Genomic DNA, 21,508 nt, shown 5'->3' with positions numbered 1-21,508 from the left:
GACACCTCTTTATCTACTGGATAGTCCTCCAACCAACACACTAAATATTTGTCGATGGAGGAAGTTGAGATGAATTATGTTGTCTCAGTAATCGATGCCGAGTGCGTTTAGTTCTCTAATTTGAAAACATTTTAAACCACACGATAAAGAAGCTGACCAGGTCCCGTTGATTGACTCAGGCCCCGATAGACTCTAGATCTCTGACTTAGTCCAGAATTAAAACAAACTGAAATAGAAACACGGCTAAACAAGGCCAATACTGAGATAATTGGGAAATTGTTGAAATTCACACACTGAGACAAACTTCTTTTTTTCTTTTTTCTTTTTTTTTTTAAATTGTCCTTGTTCAATGCGACTTATCTTGAAGGCCTGAAACATGAAGTAGAAACCAGACTTAGGAAAATAGAGAGTTTATTTACATAAATGGCAAAAGGTAGAAAAGAAGGAGGTGGTGACCAGACATTTAATCAACAAAGGGTGTCTGAAGCTGCCATGTGACCTTTGATGTCTTGAACCAGGTGGTTATTTTTCCCGTTTCCAGCCACAAAGAGCTAAATCTGACGCTCCCTCGACTGCAGCTGTCAGTCACGTAACAAACTCCCTCACGCCAACAGCAACAGGTTTTTGACATTTCCATGTTACTTGTGTGTTTCATGTCAGCATGTGAGAGAGACTCGCATGAGTCTGAATCACTTCACTAAATCTGTGGACTTTCCATAGACTGTAAGAAAAATGGAGGACATGACAGCTCCTCTAAAGTTCAAGTACAACCTCCAGTTTGTCCATGTTACTGGACGGGACTGGGCCCAAAGTAGGTGTCATGTAAATAAATAAATAGAAAAATTGGAAAAACTGCATGTTCAATTATTCAGTACATATTCTGGCATCCTTACCAGATACCAAACCACCTCAACTGACTCCTCTCAACATCAATCAATCAACCAACCAATCAATCAACTTTATTTATATAGCACATTTAAGAACCACAGGGGAATCCAAAGTGCTTTACATTGGGACATAAAATAGGTTTAAGATTAAGATAAAAGGCATAAAAAACACAAACACAAAATCACTTCAAAAACAGACAAAACAATCAAAGAATACAGAATAAAGGAACAAACAAGCTCACTGCAAATGCTTTTTAGCCAATGACAGACAAAAATTAAGGTAAGTTAAAGGCGAGGGAGTAAAAGTGCGTTTTTAGAAGAGATTTAAAAACAGGAAGCGAGGAGTCCTGTCTGACATTTAGGTGAGGTCATTCCAAAGTTTGGGTACAGCAACGGCAAATGCTCCGTCACCTTTGAGCTTCAGCCTTGTTTTAGGGATTGTCAGCAACATCTGGTCGGCTGATCTTAGGGATCGGGATGGGCAGTAAGGCTGAAGCAAATCAGATAAATATGGTGGAGCAAGGTTGTTCAAGCATTTAAAAACAAACAAAAGTTTAAAATTGATTCTGTTGTACACAGGGAGCCAGTGTAGGGACGCCAGGATAGGAGTGATGTGCTCACGTCTGCGGGTCTGGGTTAGCAGGCGTGCAGCAGAGTTCTGCACAAGCTGCAGACGGGCAAGGGAAGCCTGGCTGATCCCTATGTACAAGGAATTGCAGTAATCAAGACGAGTCGTAATAAAAGCAAGGATTAATTTCTCCAAGTCAGGTCTTGATAAAATGGGTTTCACCTTTGCTATTTGAAGCAGTTGATAAAAGCTTTTTTGTACTACACCGCTGATCTGTTTCTCAAATTTAAAATCAGAATCAAACTTGGCCCCAGATTAGTGACACAGTACTTGAGATTGAATGACAGAGCCAAGGTCAACATTGGGGAGAGATTAACAACTTGGTTCGAACATCATTACTTCAGTTTTGTTCTCATTAAAACTAAGAAAATTTAATGAGAGCCAAGATTTAATGTCGTCTATGAGTGGTTGGACTGAGTGGGCATTGTTTTGTGCCAATGGATGATAGATCTGGCAGTCATCGGCATAAAAATGAAATGAGATACTGTGTTTCCTAAAAACAGAACCGAGTGGGAGTAAAGAACAAACAAAAGAGGGCTGAGGATTGAGCCCTGAGGGACCCCATGTGGAAGTGGAGCTGTTGAAGAACCAAAGTTGTCAAGTTTTAAGCAGAAGCTTCTGTCAGTTAAGTATGACCGGAACCAGTCAAGGGCAACACAGTGATGTCCACACAGTGCTCCAGACGAGAGATCAAAATGCTGTGACAGTGTCAAATGCAGCAGACAAATCTAAAAGCACTAGGACAACAAACTTTCCAGAGTCTGTTGACAGAAGTGTATCATTTGAAACTTTCAAAAGTGCTGTGCTATGGAGGGCGTTGAACCCTGACTGGAAAAGCTAAGTGATGCCATTATCTTCTAAGGATGGTAACAGCTGATTGTAGGCAACCTTCTCTAAAAGTTTGGAAATGTATGAAAGATTAGAGTTAGGCATGAAGATGGAACAGAAGGAGGGGTCAAGGCATGTTTTTTTAAGGAGGGGTCTTACTACTGCACGTTTAAAATCCCCAGGTACTGTACCAGACGAGAGGCTACTATTGACAATCTCAAGGACGCTTGGTCCAATTGTCGCAAGTACCTCTTTAAACAGACGAGGGGGGATGGCATCTACAGGGGAAGCAGAGGGCTTCATATGACTAACTGTGTCTTTCAAAATAGAGAGGGACACCAGCTCAAACTGAGCAAATACAGATGTGCAAGGCAGAGGAATCGAAGGGTCATAGGAGGGCTTAGAGATACAGGCTCTTGTAGACACAATCTTATCAGTAAAGAAGCTGACAAAATCTTTCACAGATTTCAATGGAGGTATCAAAACCAATAAACTTGGGAGCATCAAGGACAGTATTTATGGTTTTGAACAGAGCACCGGGGTTGTTACTATTAGAAGTATTTATTTCTGAAAAATATTTATTTTTCTCAGCTTTTACAGTCCTCTGATAACAAGAGGGACTCTCTTTAAAAATACCAAAAGAAACATGCAGCCTGTCCTTCTACCACCTGCGCTACGTCATTCAGCCAGGGCTCGGGCACAGGTTTGGCGCGTTGGCTCTTCGAGGGAGCGATCATGTCCAGTGTTTGTAGACACAAAGAATGAAAACTGAATGAAAAATGAAGAAGCAGCTGTTCTACTCTGAGCTCCTAACCCCATCTCCAAGGCTGAGGAGGAAACCCATTCTGGCCGCTTGTATCCAGGATCTTGTTCTTTTGGTCATTACACAAAGTTCATGACCATAGGTGAGGACTGGACCGTAAATCGACCGGTAAATTGAGAGCGTCGCCTTTTGGCTTCGCTCTCTCTTCACTACGACAGACCAGTTCAGTGCCTGCATTGCTACAGATGCCGCTCCGATCCGTCTGTTGATCTCTTGCTCCATTCTACCCTCACTTGCGAATAAGATCCTGAGTGACTTGAATTCCTCCACAAGAGGCAGGACTTCGTCCCTAACCCAAAGTTGGCAATCCACTCTTTTCTTTTGGTACAGGGACAAAAAAGGACCTTAGCAAGGGGCCATCCAACCCTTCTCCAAATCCACAAAACATGTGGACTGGTTGGGCAAACTCACATTTCCACTGCAGCACCTTAGCGAGGGTAAAGAGCTGGTCCATGGTTCCCACGCCCGGGACGAAAACCGCATCATTCCTCCTCGATCTGAGGTTCAACTATCGATCGAACCCTCTTTTACAGCACCTTAGTATAGACTTTCCCAGGGCGGCTGAGGAGTGTGATCCCCTATAGTTGGAACACACCCTCTGGTCCCCTTTCTTAAAGATGGGAACCACCACCCTGGTCTGTCACTCCAGAGGTGCTGCCCCCACTGTTGCAGAGGCGTGTCAACCAGGACAGCCGTACAATATCCAGAGCCTTCAGATACCCAGGGCCGATCTCATCCTCTCCTGGAGCTCCATCCGCCTGAGATTGAACGGCCCAACCCCAGGCCCTTTGGCCCTGTTCCCACTGTGGAATTCATGTTGTTGGGATTGAGGAGCTCCTCAAAATATTCTTTCCACCGCCGGACAGTAGCTCCAGCATATGTCAACATCTCCCCATCCCCACCAAAAAACAGTGTGGGTGTCCGAGGTGGAAGTTGAAGACCATCTTGACCAGGTCTACACAGCGTCTTTCCCTGCCATCTGATCCACCAAGTGGTGATCAGCTGACAGCTTTCCTCTCTTCACCGAGTGTCCAGAACATATGATGAGCCTCTCACCTACAGTTGCTCTGGCACCTGGGTTCCAGTGTGTTGAGGTGAGACCAACTATATGTAATCTAATCCCACTTGACCTCTTCCACAGGCTCCGGCTCCTTCCCCACCAAAGAGGTGATGATACAAGGGCCTGCCTTGGTCTGCTGCCCCATCCACAAAGCACCAGAACTCATACTCTTCTCAAGCCCATGTCTCCAGTTAGGGCTGGGCCTGGATGGACACCATGGGAGAAGGGCCGGCCACCAGGCGCTCACCCACAATCCCCAGCCACAGGCCTGGTTCCAGGGTGAGGCCCCAGTAACCCTCCAACCTGCCTCTCTTGTTTCAGGGTCTTCTAATCTGTTATTCGTGTGACCCTTTACCTTGGACTAATCTGCCTTGGGAGATCCTGCCAGGGGCAAGTGGGTTGGTGGTGGAGAGCCTTATCCAGGTTGGATGTGACTGTTTTGTTTTTTTTTGTATTTGGTTTCTCTGGTGGGCCTCCCTGAAATGGTTCATCACAAGGGGCTATCCATGAAGACATTTCTTATATTTTATTGTTTTTAAACCTCCTCCACTCACGCCTCCACCCATTTCTTTCCCCTTACTTAATGCACACTCTTTCTCCTTTCCAGACTTCTCTCATCTCCTGTTTATTTCCATCCATTCACACCTCCCTCTCCCTCCTGTTCAGCTATGACAGCTTTTAATTTCTAGGTTATGACCCACTTTTCAGCTGCTGACATGTTCTGCTCGGCTTCAGTAGCTGGACTTTTTCTGTCCTGTACTTATTGAGTAAACAAACATTTACCAAAACCCTGCATGTGACAAAACTGTATTCCAATTAGTATGCAACCAACCTCCCTTTGCTTTGTTTGTCTTGTAAAAGATTTTGAATCATTCACAATTTTCTACATCTCTGCATGAACTTATACAAAACTTCAGCAGAGGAGTCCTGAAAATAGACAAAGAGAAGTCAAACACATTAGAAACAGAAATATTATACTAGTGCGGGGGTCGGCAACCCGCCGCTCTTGTGGTTCTCTGCTGCGAGTGGCGAGCGATGCGGGGCAAGGATGCTGATCAAAGTTGTTCACATTTTCACACTAACTACCTCAGAAAAGCGTCAGAAAAAGTAACTATTCATTCAGAAGTGAACAAGCAAGTGCCACGCAACAACTGAATGCCACACCACTCACACTCATGGTCGTAACATAAAACACTTAACTCCCACGGTGCATTGCAGCGCATATACTCCTTCAAGTATTTAATTCAAATGTATTTTATTTTAGTTCATTAGTTTTTTAAATATAATTCTAAATTTGAATTTATGGTGATCTTGTAACATTAAAATAAAATGTGTTTAATTTTTTGTGGCTCACAATATACGTCACGACAGCCAATGTGCAACACCCGCCGGCTGGTCCAGCCTGCTATTTAACATTTTCCACTTACTGCAGGTAAACCAACCATGGATAAATCCCTGTTATGTATGCATAAATACAATTTTGTTTTCTCTGTAGCAGTTCTTTCATTTCATAAATGCAACACACTATAGTTTTTTTATACATAGGCCTAGCATAGAGGTAAAAACGATATATGCAGTGTTATCTTCATTTTAGATATCAAAGGGGTTTTGTGGCTCCCTGTGTTTTCTTTTCTATGGGAAACATATCCAAATGGCTCTTTGAGTGTTGAAGGTTGCCGACACCTGTACTAGTGAATATTATACTAATGGATTTGTTTATTCGGGAAAATGAGTCAATATTATATCAGTGAGTTGCAACTGTAAGTGGACGTATAGGATTACAAGTTAATCACTTGACCAAATTTTAGTTCATGTGTTCGGAAGTGTTTGCATCTTCTTTGTTGACTAAAAGAAATGGGTTAACAACTTTATACTCCCATACTCAGAATAACATCAAAGGTCAACATTTATCAGAGATCTGTTAAAGCTCCGCCCCCTCACCTGATTTACCTGAGACAAACCAGGAACCAGTTTATTATTGTGTGTGAGTAAAGAGAGACACAGACGATCAGATTCAGCTTCAGACCAAACTAACACCTTCCTCTGAGTGAGTCCAGCTACAGGAGAGAAAAGTGGAAACTACAACACTGCTGCTTCAAGCTGCTGACTCTCCACACACTGAAGGTGAGTTTGACCAAAAGCAGGAAGTTAGTAGAAGATGGAGGAGACATGACTGACTGGACTTTGTGTCTGCTGTGTTCCAGCTTCACTCAGAGACTAAATGGCTTCCAGATCAGAGGAGGATCTCTGCTGTCCGGTCTGTCAGGAGGTCTTCAGAGATCCTGTTCTTCTGTCATGTAGCCACAGCTTCTGTAAAGTCTGTCTGAAGAACTGGTGGAGACAGAATCCATTACACCAGTGTCCAGTTTGTAAGAGAAGATCTTCAAGAGATGATCCACCTTCAAATTTGGTGCTGAGGAACCTCTGTGAGTCCTTCTTACAGGAGAGAGATCAGAGATCTCCAGAGGCTCTCTGCAGTCTGCACTCTGAGAAACTCAGACTCTTCTGTCTGGACCATCAGCAGCCAGTGTGTCTCGTCTGCAGAGATTCGAGAAAACACTTCAACCACAGATTCAGACCCATCAATGAAGCTGCACCACAGCACAAGAAAATCCTTCAGGAAACTCTGGAGCCCTTAAATGACAGGTTAAAGGTTTGTGAAGAAGTAAAAGTGAAGTTTGATGCAACAGAAAAACACATCAAGGTCCAGGCCCGACACACAGAGAGGCAGATTAAGGAGCAGTTCAAGAAGCTTCACCAGTTTCTAGCAGAGGAAGAGGAGGCCAGGATGGCTGCACTGAGGGAGGAAGAGGAGCAGAAGAGTCAGATGATGAAGGAGAAGATGGAGGCTCTGAGCAGAGAGATAGCAGCTCTTTCAGACACAGTCAGAGCCACAGAGGAGGAGCTGAGAGCTGAAGACGTCTCATTCCTCAACAACTACAAGGCTGCAGTGGAAAGAGTCCAGCGCTGCCTCCTGCTGGATGATCCACAGCTGCCCTCAGGAGCTCTGATAGACCAGGCCAAACATCTGGGCAACCTGGCCTTCAACATCTGGAACAACATGAAGGACCTGATCTCCTACACTCCTGTCATTCTGGATCCAAACACTATTGATCCAAGACTGATCCTGTCTGAAGATCTGACCAGTGTGAGATTAGGAGATGAACAACAACTTCCTGATAATCCAGAGAGGTTTAATTTTTACTGTGGTGTCCTGGGCTCTGAGGGCTTTAACTCAGGGACTCACAGCTGGGATATTGATGTTGGAGATAACAGATGGTGGTTACTAGGTCTGTTAGTAGAGTCTGCCCAGAGGAAGGGGGACATACAATCTGGATTGTGGGAAATAGGGTTTCACAAAGGTAAATACTTAACATGGTCACCACCAGATCCTTCCACTTATCTCCCAGTAAAGAAGAAGCTCCAGAGGATCAGAGTGAATCTGGACTGGAACAGAGGAAATCTGTCCTTCTATGATCTTGATACTAAAACACACATTCACACCTTCACACACACTTTCACTGAGAGGATGTTTCCGTACATTGGAACTGGAGATAAACTCCCTGTGAAGATTTCACCAGTAAATAAGATCAGTGAGAGATCAAATCAAATCAATTTATTTATAAAGCACATTTAAAAACAACCAAGGTCGACCAAAGTGCTGTACAATTTGATAACAAACAGAATGAAAAGGCAGTGAATTTAAAAAGTACCTGTGTAGAAGCCAATAATGTAATCACGGCCGACAACGTAATAAATTTGCCATTTATAAAATGTAATAGGCCAATAACATAATAAAAGTCCTGAACCGATAACGTAATAACTTATAACGTTTTTGGTCTGTGAAAAAAATCCTTTCCAAATGTAATAACTGAGCCAATAACTTAATACTATACCGATATCATTTTATTTAACTTTTTATTATTGGACATAAGCGTGAAAATGTATACTCTGTCTCTATGTCCGTCTCTCTTTTTGTCGCCACCGTTTTGCTTTTTAACTTGATGGTTAGAATTATTGTGTCCACCCAGACAGAGGATAGGAGGATAAACTTTAGTCATTTTCCCACTACTCTTTATTATATTTGAATTTACTCTTATCTTTCATATTGTAATATAGTGTTGGAAGTACATTTCCTACTACTCTCCACAAAACTTTGGTCCTCCAGAACCGTTTTATTAGGATTGCTACACAATCAGAGTCACACATCTCATCTGACCCACTGTTTCAGAAACTTCAGATTTTCAACATTTTTCAAATATGCGTTTTTCTTTACAAGATCATCTCAAATTAATGTTCAAGACTTACTTCAAAAGGAAATTCACAGGTTCATTCTTATTCAATGTGCCAATCTTCAAATCTCCATCCTCCTAAACTCCTCACTAGTAGAGGGCAGTTTTCAATCAGATTTAGAGGTGTTAAGTTATGCAATGTTTTTTTTTCCCACCTAGCAAAAGATTATTCCTCTGTGAAATGTTTTAAAATATGTTTTAAAAGATCATTTAACTGCTGTTTTGTAGTGTGTTGTCTATCTATGGTTTGTTGCTCATTGGTGGACACACTGTTCATCTTTAAAACAGATCATCATCGTTGCTCTTGAGTTACCAACCGACGCACAAACATTCACCCACTGATTTTTTTGTTTTTTATTTCTACTTGTTTTTAGTCACCATTATTTTTTATGTCATCATATTTTGTGATTTTTTGTTTTATAACAGGATATTTAAATATTATAAGGTGGAGGCTTCAAATAAGCCCTCTGTTTTTTTCCTCTACCTGCGCTGTTTCATTATTATTTTTTCCCTGTAATATTTTAGGCATATTTTCTAATTGTGAACGTTCAAAAAAAAAAAAAAAATGAAATAATGCATGTTTTATCAGACGGCACACTGTTCAGTTTGGGTTAAGTCTTGATGTAAAGTTGTTGATTTCAGAATTGAATGTTTGCGTCTTTAGAAATGAAAAGCTGCCAGATGATCCAGATGTGACCGATCTGATGATGTGAGCTGTATTTCATGTATCAAATGCAAATATTTGTGTCATGTAATGAAGAAGTTCAGGAAATCTAAATTGGTGCAAAGAGTACTGCAGTTAGCCGTAAACCGGGTGTATAAAGAAGATCAATAATAGGACCTTAAACAGAGGGTGTAATCCAAATCTAAACCAAATGTTAACTTCTGTTGATCCTCAAGGAGTTTGATGATTCAATGGTCCTCTAGGTAACATCTGTTCTGTTTTGATTTTGTGTATTTAGTTTAGTTTTTTTTTTTAGTTTCGATGTCATGTAAATAAATGAATAAAATGGAAAAACTGGATTTGGAAGTTCTATTTCTCGAGTGTTTATACTTATTCGTTATGTGTGTGTATCTGTGGGAACGATGTGAAGGTGGGTTGGTGGTGGAGAGACTTATCCAGGTGGAATGTGATGGTTCACCTCCTCTCTTATGTAATGCACGCTCTTCCTCCTTTCCAGACTTCTCTCCTCTCCTGTTTACTTCCATCCATGTCACACCTCCTTCTCCCTCCTGTTCAGCTATGACAGCTTTTAATTTCTGGGTTGTGACCCACTTTTCAGCTGCTGATATGTTCTGCTCGACTTCAGTATCCGGACTCTTTCTGTCCTGTACTTATTGAGTAAACAAACATTTACCAACACCCTGCAAAACTCACTGTTACGACCCTGATTGTGTCTAGGAGTGAGGGAAGTAACGAGCAAAATCAACTCAAACAAAAATATACCAAACACCAGAGATCAAAACGAAACTCAATTTATTAACAAACTAAAGACGAGCTTCCAAAAACAAGGGAAACCGATTGATGATGAGGCAGTCAAACCGGCCGCTGGACAGCAACAGTAACACCAGACTCTGACACTCGCACACAGCTCCGTTCAGCACGCTGCTGGAAAGCCCACTCTTTGGGCACCAGCTTCACACAGGTTTTAACTGGCAGACCTGATGCGCCACAGCTGCGCTAATCAGTGGGGGGGAGAGGGGGGAAACAAGGAAACCACAAGGAACATAACACTCAACATACAGTTAATATGCACTGTGTTCCAGTCAATATGCAACCAACCTTCTCTTGTTTTGTTTCTGCCTCAAAAGTTTTTGAATCCTTCAATTTTCTATGTCTCTATATATAAATGGCTCAAAACATAATCAGAGAAGTCCTGAAAATAGAGAGAGAAGTCAAACACATTAGAAACAGAAATACTATACTAGCGCATTTGTTTATTCAAGAAAATTAGCCATTATATATAATCGAGTTGCAACTGTGAGTTGCGTTGCAAGTGATCTAGGACTATGAGTTAATTACAAGACTAAATTTGAGTCCATCTCTTCACAAGTGCTTCTATCTTATTTGTCGACTGAGAAAAATGGTTTTACAACGTATTTGTACTAAACTTTATACGGAACCACTCCCCTGAATAACAGGTCTAACTACATTTATCAGAGTTATTATGGTAAAGCTCCACCCTCAAACCTGATTTACCTGGGACAAACCAGGAACCAGTTTATTATTGTGTGACTAAAGAGAGACACAGATGATCAGATTCAGCTTCAGACCAAACTAACACCTTCCTCTGAGTGAATCCAGTTACAGGAGAGAAAAGTGGAAACTACAACACTGCTGCTTCAAGCTGCTGACTCTCCACACACTGAAGGTGAGTTTGACCAAAAACAGGAAGTTAGTAGAAGATGGAGGAGACATGACTGACTGGACTTTGTGTCTGCTGTGTTCCAGCTTCACTCAGAGACTAAATGGCTTCCAGATCAGAGGAGGATCTCTGCTGTCCGGTCTGTCAGGAGGTCTTCAGAGATCCTGTTCTTCTGTCATGTAGCCACAGCTTCTGTAAAGTCTGTCTGAAGAACTGGTGGAGAGAGAAATCAACACACCAGTGTCCAGTTTGTAAGAGAAGATCTTCAAGAGATGATCCACCTTCAAACTTGGTGTTGAGGAACCTGTGTGAGTCCTTACAGGAGAGAGATCAGAGATCTCCAGAGGCTCTCTGCAGTCTGCACTCTGAGAAATTCAAACTCTTCTGTCTGGACCATCAGCAGCCAGTGTGTCTCGTCTGCAGAGATTCAGAAAAACACGCCAACCACAGATTCAGTCCCATCGATGAAGCTGCACGACAGCACAAGAAGAACCTTCAGGAAACTCTTGAGCCCTTAAAGAAGAAGTTAAAGGTTTGTGAAGAAGTAAAAGTGAAGTTTGATGCAACAGAAAAACACATCAAGGTCCAGGCCCGACACACAGAGAGGCAGATTAAGGAGCAGTTCAAGAAGCTTCATCAGTTTCTAGCAGAGGAAGAGGAGGCCAGGATGGCTGCACTGAGGGAGGAAGAGGAGCAGAAGAGTCAGATGATGAAGGAGAAGATGGAGGCTCTGAGCAGAGAGATAGCAGCTCTTTCAGACACAGTCAGAGCCACAGAGGAGGAGCTGAGAGCTGAAGACGTCTCATTCCTCAACAACTACAAGGCTGCAGTGGAAAGAGTCCAGCGCTGCCCCCTGCTGGATGATCCACAGCTGCTCCCAGGAGCTCTGATAGACCAGGTCAAACATCTGGGCAACCTGGCCTTCAACATCTGGAACAATGTGAAGGACCTGGTCCCCTACACACCTGTCATTCTGGATCCAAACACTGCTCATCCAGATCTGATCCTGTCTGAAGATCTGACCAGTGTGAGACGAGGAGATAAACAACAACTTCCTGATAATCCAGAGAGGTTAGGTCGTTACTGTTCTCTCCTGGGCTCTGAGGGCTTTAACTCAGGGACTCACAGCTGGGATGTTGAGGTTGGAGATAACACAAAATGGTTTCTGGGTGTATTAGCAGAGTCTGGTAAGGGGAAGGGAGACATACAATCTGGATTGTGGGGAATATGGTTCAATGGAGGTACATACTTCACATATTCACCACCAGATCCTCCCACTGATCTTTCACTAGACAAGAAGTTCCAGAGGATCAGAGTGAATCTGGACTGGGACAGAGGAAATCTGTCCTTCTCGGATCTTGATACTAACACACACATACACACCATCACACACACCTTCAGCCTCTTCTTCACACAAAGTTTCACTGAGAGGATGTTTCCATATGTGGAAACAGAAGATAAAGTCCCTGTGAAGATATTACCAGTGAAGCATAGCTAAAATTTTGTATTTAATTTGTCCATATAGCACATTAAAGAAAAATTATGCTTCATCAGTTTTAAGGCGGACTTGTCAATTTGGGCTCAGTCTTGATTTAAAGTTATTGATTTCAGAGCTGAATGTTTGTCTCTTCAGAAATGAAAACCTTCCAGATGATCCAGATGTCTGATCTGATGATGTGAGCTGTATTTCATGTAACATATTTGTGTGGTAATGAGTATTGTGTGAAGAAAATCAAGAAGCCTAAACTGGTGTAAAGAGTAAGAGTACTGCAGTTAGCCGTAAACCGGGTGTATAAAGAAGATCAAGAAAAAGACCACAAACAGAGGTTGTAATCCAACTCTAAATCCAAATATCAACTTCAGTTAATCCTCAGGGTGTTTGATAATGCAATGGTCCTCAAGGGAACATCTGTTCTGTTTCGATTTTGTGTATTTAGTTTAGCATTTGTGGAAGTAAATCTGCTCTGCTGTGAAATCTGAACCATGCTTTAAGTTTGATTAATACATGAAACCTACTGTCATTCTGTTTATCTACTTTTTGATAAGACAATAAAAATGGGAAAGTGTTTAGATTCAGTTCATTGTGTTTGGTGTCAAAGACTTAACTTCCTACTCGTTTCCAAACTTTTTCCATTTCAAGTATTGAGGCCCCTGAATTATTTTCCTGAGATAACAATATAAATAACTCAAGACCTTGAGAGAACAGAGGAAATGAACTCATTACCACAGGAAAATGGAGGAAATAATATGTATGAATGCAATGAATGAGTGAATTTAATTCAAGAATAATATGTCGGTAATGAAATGGACATATTTCACCAGAAAGTCCTGACATGAACTTGCAGTGTGATGTTTAAACCACAAGATGGCAGCACACTGACATGGTTCACTGCAGGTTAAACCTCCTGCAGTTTTTACTGTAAACGATCACCTGACTACAGCTAAAAGAGTTAAAGATGCAGAGACATCGACTGAACAAGGGTTTGTTTTATGTCTCTAAACTGCTGAAAGACAAACCCACAGCAGTGTGTTCATTCTCTGGTGTAGACAGTAAACATGAAACAGACTGAGGGAAGACACTCATCTCAGCATCTGTCACAAAATATTTGAGGCGTTTGGAGATGAATGACACATGCATGTGTGATTTCATTTATTTCTCCTCAAACTTTATTCAATTCAATTCAGTTTTATTTATAAAGCTCCAATAACAATACAAATCGTCTCAAGACGCTTCACAAAAACCAGCCTGAAACCTTATTTACCATGATTTCAATCAAAAAGCAGTTTTAGAATAGAACAGCAGCATCAGTGTCAGTGGTCTATAGTCTATACTGCACATCGTACATTATGTTGATGGATGGGGTTGATAGATGAAGAGCTCGGGGTGGGGACGGATAGAAACGTTTTTCAGTCTGTTTCTCTGATGCATCTGTAGCGCCTCCTAGGGGTCAACAGCTCAAACAGCTGAGAACCAGGGTGTGAATTGTCCTTGATGATGTTACCAGCTCTGCTGAGGCACCGTGTGGTGTAGATGTCCAACAAGATCAAGCGATGGTTAGATCCAGGGCTAGGGTTATACTAACTTGTAGCACGCTAGGGTTAGGAATAAGGAAATTGTCTCGATGCTGCACCACAGACAGCCAATTGACTGGCCCAGTTTGGGATGGCGAGCAAAGGTTTTGCACTGGCTGACACATGTCACTTCAGGTCCTTCAGCTAGAGATAGACCGATATGGTTTGTTCAGGGCAGATACCGATGCAGATTATTAGTAGTCACTTGGTGCCAATTTTCATTCACGGTAAAAAGGAAAATACTGGCGTCAAAAATTTTAATAATACAAACTCCCACACTTAAATTTGTTTAAATGCCTTTAAGCATATGTTTACTAAACAGATTTTCAGATGACAGAACATGTTACAGTTTTTTCTTAGAATTTTAAAACAAATATGTCTATTGTCTAACAACAAGTGAAGCTATTTAAATAAATAGCTTCCTGAAGATTTATAAAGTAAATACAAAGTTAAATAAAATATGCACAGAATCTCAAATCAATTTGTCCCAGTTGAGCAGCACCAGGTTTTGGTGCAAAAAGCAGAGTTGTCAAGTGTGTTACTATAGCTGGGAAAAAAAAAATAAAAAATAGTACAATCTCCGTCTCTCACACATACACGTCTAACATCACAGACTTTTTCCATATCCATATGTTCAGCAGCCCGTCTGGAGGACCCGCTAACAAGCAGAGCTGCTGCTTATGTTTATATAATGTTACTGGGCTCACAGTAATGTTACTAGTAGTTATGAGTTGTAGAGGGCTGGGATGTTTAATGTTTATTATAATTTCGGGAGAGTTTGCTGCCTTAACTTACCTTCAAACAATATCTGCTCTCTGTAGCTTCTTCTCCCATCAAAACTGTTTCTCCTCTCTGCCGTATATGTGAGCAGTGTGCGAACACAGCTCTCGAAATCCTAAGAGTTAGGAATACATTAAACCATCTAGAGTTTATCTTAAGAGAAATTATATGCAAACTCATCTAATTTATCGTATGTTACGGTCCTAGTTTAAATGTTGAATCCTAAGCTAAGTTAAAGAGAGACACAACTAATCAGTGACCATGATTATTTTTAATACACTTTCTTTTATAGTTAGTTAAATGATGTTCCCAACACTCCGTAATATGTAAATACATATGTACGTACGTACGTACGTACGCCCGTATATTAGAAATTCATCTTCTGCACCTCTTGGATACACACAAGCAGAACCCTGCAGGGCTTCCTCAAGGAAGAGAAGAATTTACAACCAGTAAGACTTTCCACTGAATCAAGGAGGAAAACATCTGAGCCTGAGTCTGGAAGTCCCTCTGGAAGCTGAAATCCCACTGTGTCCGTGCTACTCTTGCTCTGGTATTTTGGATTATTTTACGGGTACTTTGGCTTCGTCCCACACCTGAATTAAAAGACCGATTTCCTATTGGGCTATGTATTGCTAATAACGGTGGGTTTTGTAGTTAAATTTGATCTTAAGGTGTGTTCATTTGTAAATATTTGGATTCAAGTAATATTAGCTTATTAAGATGCTTTTAATAATCCAGTCTAAAATAAGCATCTGCCAGGCTAACCGCTAAGGAGGTTTGAGAGGCTTTCAAAGGCGTTAAGCCTGCAGAGTATAACCAGGTGTTTAAAAGCACTGCTGAATATTGTTTGAAGTTAGCAGTTTGCTAACTGCTAAAACATGAGGTTTGAGTGACCTTAAAGGCCCAAATAACCAGAGAGTAGTTCATGTGCATAAAGAGGAGAAGAGATAAAATGACTCACCACCTGACCAGCTAAGACTGTTCGTTAGCACCGCTAGGTAGCCCCAGTCCAGCCAATCAGAGCAAAGTTCAGTTCACCTCCACTCACGGCCAGTTCACTTCTGTGCTCCATACACCGCACAGCCCCAGGAAGTGGTGACAATTTTATTTATTTTTATAAAAAAAAAAAATAAAAATCAGTTACTTTAAACAGACATCATCAGAGTAGATGTGCGTCTGAGAAGGTGTCACTGCAGGGAACAGGGAACACAGTCACGGTTCAACCTGTTGACATTCCAAAAAGTGAAAAGTATGCAGAAAAAGTATAAAAATGTAAGCGGCACAATGAGATGAGTTTGCCAATATATGACATTAAGATCTGAAATGAAAAGCCGCCAAAAGGAACCAACTGAAAGGAGATGTTTGCAGTACCCACAATGCAACAGACCAGGAAGTGGCATGAACTGCAGAATGCAGAATTAAAAGGAAACACCTCATTAAGGGGGCATAATAACGGACTAAAGATGCATGTGGGGTTTTCAGCAGCAGACTTTTCAAACTTCCATGACCACCTCTAGGGGGCGCAATAATCCTTCATAAAGAGACTGTGTAATAACTCAGCTCCTGAGCTTAACAAAGAGCTGCAAATTCCCTCCACCTCCACTAATTCATGGTCCAGTTGTCCAACAGTGGCATCCTACAGGCTCCACATAAATTTTAGACTGAGTTCAGGTAGGTGGAAATAAGACCATAGTAAAAGTGAGGTAGGTGGGAGATGGGGAATGTGGTAACAGTTCAATTAAATCCTGGTTAATCGCCCTAATACACTCATGGTATAATGAGCTACATTACACCTAGGTAACTCCTCCATATTGTTTATTATATTTTAAATAGTATTATATGTTATATTATTTCTCATCACCCTTGTAGTATTCAGGTGAGTAGCAATTAAATTATAGTTATTATACGTTAGGGTTCCCCTGATAATCCTGATAAAAAGGAAGTGGAGGACGAGGTCCTTGTTTCTTGTAGTGGACCATAGTCCACTGGTCCATTTATTTCATTTTATTGTTTTGTTGTTGATCCATTTTTTGTTGTTTTTACTTGTTTTTGAAAAAAATAATGATAACAAACTACAGGAGGAACCCTATCAAAAAGGATTTTGGGGGAATAAAAAATATCGCTACTCAAAAGTCGTCCTCAGACATTAAGACAATTATTTTTTTTTTTTGATTAAAATATAATAATAATAATTAGAAAAATCTAAATAGTACTTAAAAGTACTTTTGAATGCCAAACAAACAAATAATATTGTGTGATTAGATGGTTAAGGTTAGGGCTAAAGAAACCAATGTTTAGGATTAGGGCCAGATTGAGTTAGTGTTAGGTATTAGGTAAGTAAGTAAGTTAGGTAGGTAAGTATTAATAGTTAGGGTTGGGTTAAATGGGTGGGCTAGGGTTCATTCAAAGGAGGAGTGGTAGAAATCCAGCAGCAGCTTCCTCTCCCGGTCGTTCTTCATGTTCACTCTGCTGAGTCTCATATGTGAGAGCAGAGATGTTGTCTGTCCAGGAGAGGTCACCGGAGAGCTGGAGGTCAGTTCTGTTTCTCCTGAAGTTCACAATGGTTCCTTTTGTCTTTGTGGTGTTCGATTCCAGGTTGTTGTCTGAACCGCAGGACATTAAAATTAGTTTTAATGACATTTTTAGAGACTGAAGCGACTTTTTTACGTGAATTTTCATGTGTTTACTTGTTATTGAAGCTCTTTCTTGGTAATAATTCAGGAAATGTCTGAAATAGATGCAAAATAAAAATATTTTTCTGTAGAATATTTAGTTTCTTCGCTTTTTTCAACCAAAAACATCTGGAGAAATTTGTTAATTAACAGTTTTGTGTTTTTGCAATGAAATCCAAATAAACAGCTACTACACTCACATTCTGACAGGTTGATTTGTTTCTGGAGGGAGGACAAACTTTATGAACAGACACGAACCAGAGGACGGTGGAAGGAGAAAACCATGTTACGTGCATGATGGATTTTTTTTTTGTTAAAACATTTAGACATTCGTTCTGTTTTGAGCCACTAAAGTCTCAGACCGGCTCTTGTCTTTCATCCCTCCAGTAAATTCCAGCATTTTCTGCCGTAACAAAAGCTGAACCACAGTCACAGCTGGGTCAAACACACCCAGAGGAACTTTGCATATGAGTTGTCTTGTGTGTTTGTTGTGGTTAAAGCTTTTGTGTCACATGTGCTCATCTCTAAAGGCTCAAAGGTTCAATGTTTTACTGCTTTTAAGTGTCAGATTAATTAGTGGAAGGAGAAGGAACTGTGAGCTGCTGATCTGATGACCTAGAAACAGAGCAGATTCCTCTCTTCTTCTCTCTAAAAGTTTTCTAATTTAATGATGATTTTCAAATTTAGATGAAGAGTCTGCAGATGTTTGTAAATCTCCAGATGCAGCTCCATTTCCTCCTCAGGGTAATTCTTGAATCTTCTACGATACTGAATGCTAAGCTAAGCTAGCTAGTTGTGCAGTTGTGTGCAGTGTCCTTCCTAAGCCTGAGGAGTCAACTTTCAAAAATCTGTGATTTTCTTGGAAATAAATTATTACCAGTTGTCAGTGTGTTGTTAGTTCAGGGTACTAGGAAGTGTGTGTTTTTCCTGAAACTTGTGCGACACACCAACGTTAAACCTCAGTGTTGTGAAACTAGACTGAAAACAGGACGAGATGAACCTGTTTGTAAATGATCAGAAACCTGAAGTTCAGTTTCTGTAGTTGAGTCTGAAAATGTTAATATTCCCCAGTTATTGAACAGACTAATGGAAACATGTTGCGGCTGGTTGTCACCTGCAGGCCTGAAGCAACTGGAACACGTCAATATGCAAAATATTATTTTTAAACTCTGAATGATGAACGGCTGTTTCGATCCTTTTATATGTGTCGAGTACCGATTAAAACACGTCATACAGGTGATTGTGTTTTTGTTTTTTTTCATATCATGAACTCATTTGGCTTTTTTCATTCATAATCACACAGATACTTTTATAGAAGACATTCATCAAAGGGCCGTGACTCCAGGCTCATAGTGTCATGTTGTCTAGTTTTTCTGGTTTGTTGTGCATCATTGGCTTGAGTCAGACCTCTGAACATTTAAATTCACAAATATTTCCACAACAACATGATGACGGAGAATGAATAAAAGTAGAACAGCTACTAGCAGCTCTTCCTGGTTCTTCTTTTGAAGCATGAATCCTGCTGGTATGGAGAGTTAAGTCCTCTCAGGTGAAGAGCACGTGAACCAGCTGGTTGTTGGCTGTATTATCTGTGTTGCGTTCAAGTGCGACTTTTTGGTTCACATCGTAGATACAGTGGTTGGCCAAGGAAACTTAGTGCAACAGATGAAAAACACAAGAAAATTATTTCCCTCTGACATGGAAACAAGACCAAGAGACTCAACTATGAACCAGAACATAGGAACTGGGCTCAGAAACATCTGGACTGATGAGGCAGACAGACAGGTAACGGTGGAGGCTCCTGGAGAGTCTGGTCAGGATTAATGGTCCTCAATGCTGAGAGATACTGATCCATCTTCAAGACCATCAGGGAGGAGGAGGACTGGCCCCAAATTCATTCAGCAGCAGGACAAAGAGCCCAAACATCCAGCCAAGGTCATTAAGAACTATCTTCAGAGGAAAGAAGAACAAGAAGTCCTGGAAGTGATGGCATGGCCAGGCCCTGTACTCAGATGACACAACACAAAATAAGAAAACAAGCCAACAATGCATGAAATGATGGCTTGAAAGTTTTTGTCAGTGGCTAACAAACTGAGTGAACAAAAGGAAAGTTCTCCAACAGTAGATGAGGGATCCCTAGAGGTGGAGGAGGAGTGTTTGTCTATTTCTATTTTTATTTCATTGGTCCTCTGAAAATTGCTTTGATCAGTAACAAGGACAGAATCTAAACTTCCACAGCTTAGGGTCACTACAGGTCAATCCTGTACTGCTGCACCAATATACCATGTGATTAAATATTATTTAGATAATTAAAGCCCTGAATTAACAAATGTTCAGTCAGATATTGTGTTGTGTTGGGTCTGTGTGCAGCAGAACAAAACAGCTCAACACAGAAAACATACGTGTTCAGGGACTTGAGGGAGAAACGGTTCAAAACAAACCGTCAAACATAAAGGACATGCACACAATGCATGTCCTCGAGAACAAACAGCAGCAGCCTGGAGGTCGGGCCCTGAACAGCTGCATCCTGAAGATAACGTGAAGACGCTAATCAGGACTTTTCCCTCAGGAAATGCTGCCGGTGCATCCAAACAGGACGCGCTGCAGGGTCCATCTGTTCAGGTTCAGAGAAACCCAGCAGAACTGAACCACCATCCCTCACAGAGCAGGTCTATTCATCTGCTTCCGTTAATAAAACGACCTGCTGAATGCATCTGGTTCCCTGGTTTATTTGTAGGTTGACGGACAATGTTCACAAACATTAATCAGTGTCAGAGACATGGGTGAATGTGTGCAGCACATTTAGCAGAAAGCTACTTTCCACCTGTAGTCCAAAACAAAAATACAAAACAGCAACCAACACAGACCCACGGGACGTACAAAGATACCTTAGACACCACGCTACAAACACACAAAAACTACACAGAAAACACAATCTGTAATGTCTCCTAATGAAAAGTGTGAGGTAAAAAGGTGCCTAGTGTAAAGTGCTGGTTAGCCTTCAATAAATATATACAATTCCTAGTCAGGGTTAGAATGCAGGTGTAAGGATGTTTTCATTCATTAATGCCTGTAAAATAATTAAAATTACAGGGCAAAGTTCCAATAAAATTATCAAAACTTACAGTGTGACTGTAATGACAAGTGCAAATGAAAAATACCAGCGCACACAGTGTGAGGCAGTTTTCTGAAGGTGCATGTCTGGACGTCCTGATGGAGCTTCAGCCAAGTCTGGTCTTTTATAGTTTTCTGTTTTAGGTGAAACATAAACCAAAGTTTGTACAAGTCACCGAGTGAATGGTGAATTTAACAGGTTCAGATTTTATGGAATCAGTAACTAGGACCCTGGTGTTTACTGGAGGAACCAGACGACTTCATGAGATCCGTCCCCCTCCACTAATCAGACCTTCATCCCTGGAAACACCGTCCACGACTCGGCTGCATCATCCTGTTCATCTGTGTAACAGATTCATCTGCAGCAGCTGAGCGACAGAAGCTGCTTTAAGGAGTTTGTTTTGAGGGAGGAATGCCATAAACCTGTGACCCCGTAACCATGACGACCCGACAAAAGCAGCCGAGCCGAGGATTCATGTCAAACCAGTAACCAGGAGTTTATGGAGATTCCTTCCTCTCTGCAGACAAGCTGGTTCCAGCCGACCTCTGACCTCTGAGCTACAGCTCAATCGACCTGACTGACTCTCTCTCTCTGTTTATTTTTGAATTCTTAACTTTATTTATCCGACACTATTTATTTTGCAGCTTTTTCTCGTAAGATTGACAGCGTCTACGGAAATGTGCTCAGAATAAAATGGAAATATTTTCAAAAAGTGAGAGAATGTTGAGCAATGGTCCAAATAAATTATAATGCTGTCAATCTGTAAATGAATTAACAGATTAGTAAAAGGCTTTGCAGGAATCATGTGAGGATTTAAAAATAGCCTGTTAATGATGCATGAATGTAAATTCCTCAATGAACTGGTTTGGTGAACCAGGAAGTGATCAGAGCAGCAGTAACGACGAGGAAAGAAAGTAGTGAGGTCGTTTAAATAATTTAATCCTGCAGAATGGACAAAAACTCTAAAATAAAAAGTACGAGA

General features: G+C 41.1%; 3 protein-coding genes across 3 annotated transcripts in view; 2 read left to right on the top strand and 1 right to left on the bottom strand.

Moving 5' to 3' along the window:
- The window catches only part of mmp24 (matrix metallopeptidase 24), a 50,836-nt gene extending 35,001 nt beyond the window's left edge, over positions 1-15,835 (bottom strand). Inside the window, exon 1 of the mRNA XM_047582483.1 lies at positions 15,701-15,835. The gene's annotated coding sequence lies outside the window, so the exon portion shown is untranslated. The remainder of the gene's footprint in view (positions 1-15,700) is intronic.
- Positions 1-21,508, top strand: part of LOC125006460 (nuclear factor 7, ovary-like) — a 1,183,669-nt gene that overhangs the window by 194,367 nt on the left and 967,794 nt on the right. The gene's annotated exons all lie outside the window — the stretch shown is intronic.
- Positions 6,448-12,877, top strand: LOC125006366. The gene is made up of 3 exons (XM_047582324.1): positions 6,448-6,636; positions 6,694-7,806; positions 10,988-12,877. The coding sequence occupies exons 1-3, from the start codon at positions 6,448-6,450 to the stop codon at positions 12,380-12,382; spliced, it is 2,697 nt and encodes an 898-aa protein (XP_047438280.1). The 3' UTR covers positions 12,383-12,877.

This window comes from Mugil cephalus, chromosome 4 (assembly GCF_022458985.1).
Source record: "Mugil cephalus isolate CIBA_MC_2020 chromosome 4, CIBA_Mcephalus_1.1, whole genome shotgun sequence".
Taxonomy (NCBI): domain Eukaryota; kingdom Metazoa; phylum Chordata; class Actinopteri; order Mugiliformes; family Mugilidae; genus Mugil; species Mugil cephalus.
Note: the sequence above shows the minus strand (reverse complement) of the source record. Positions and strands in the feature narration are given on the sequence as shown.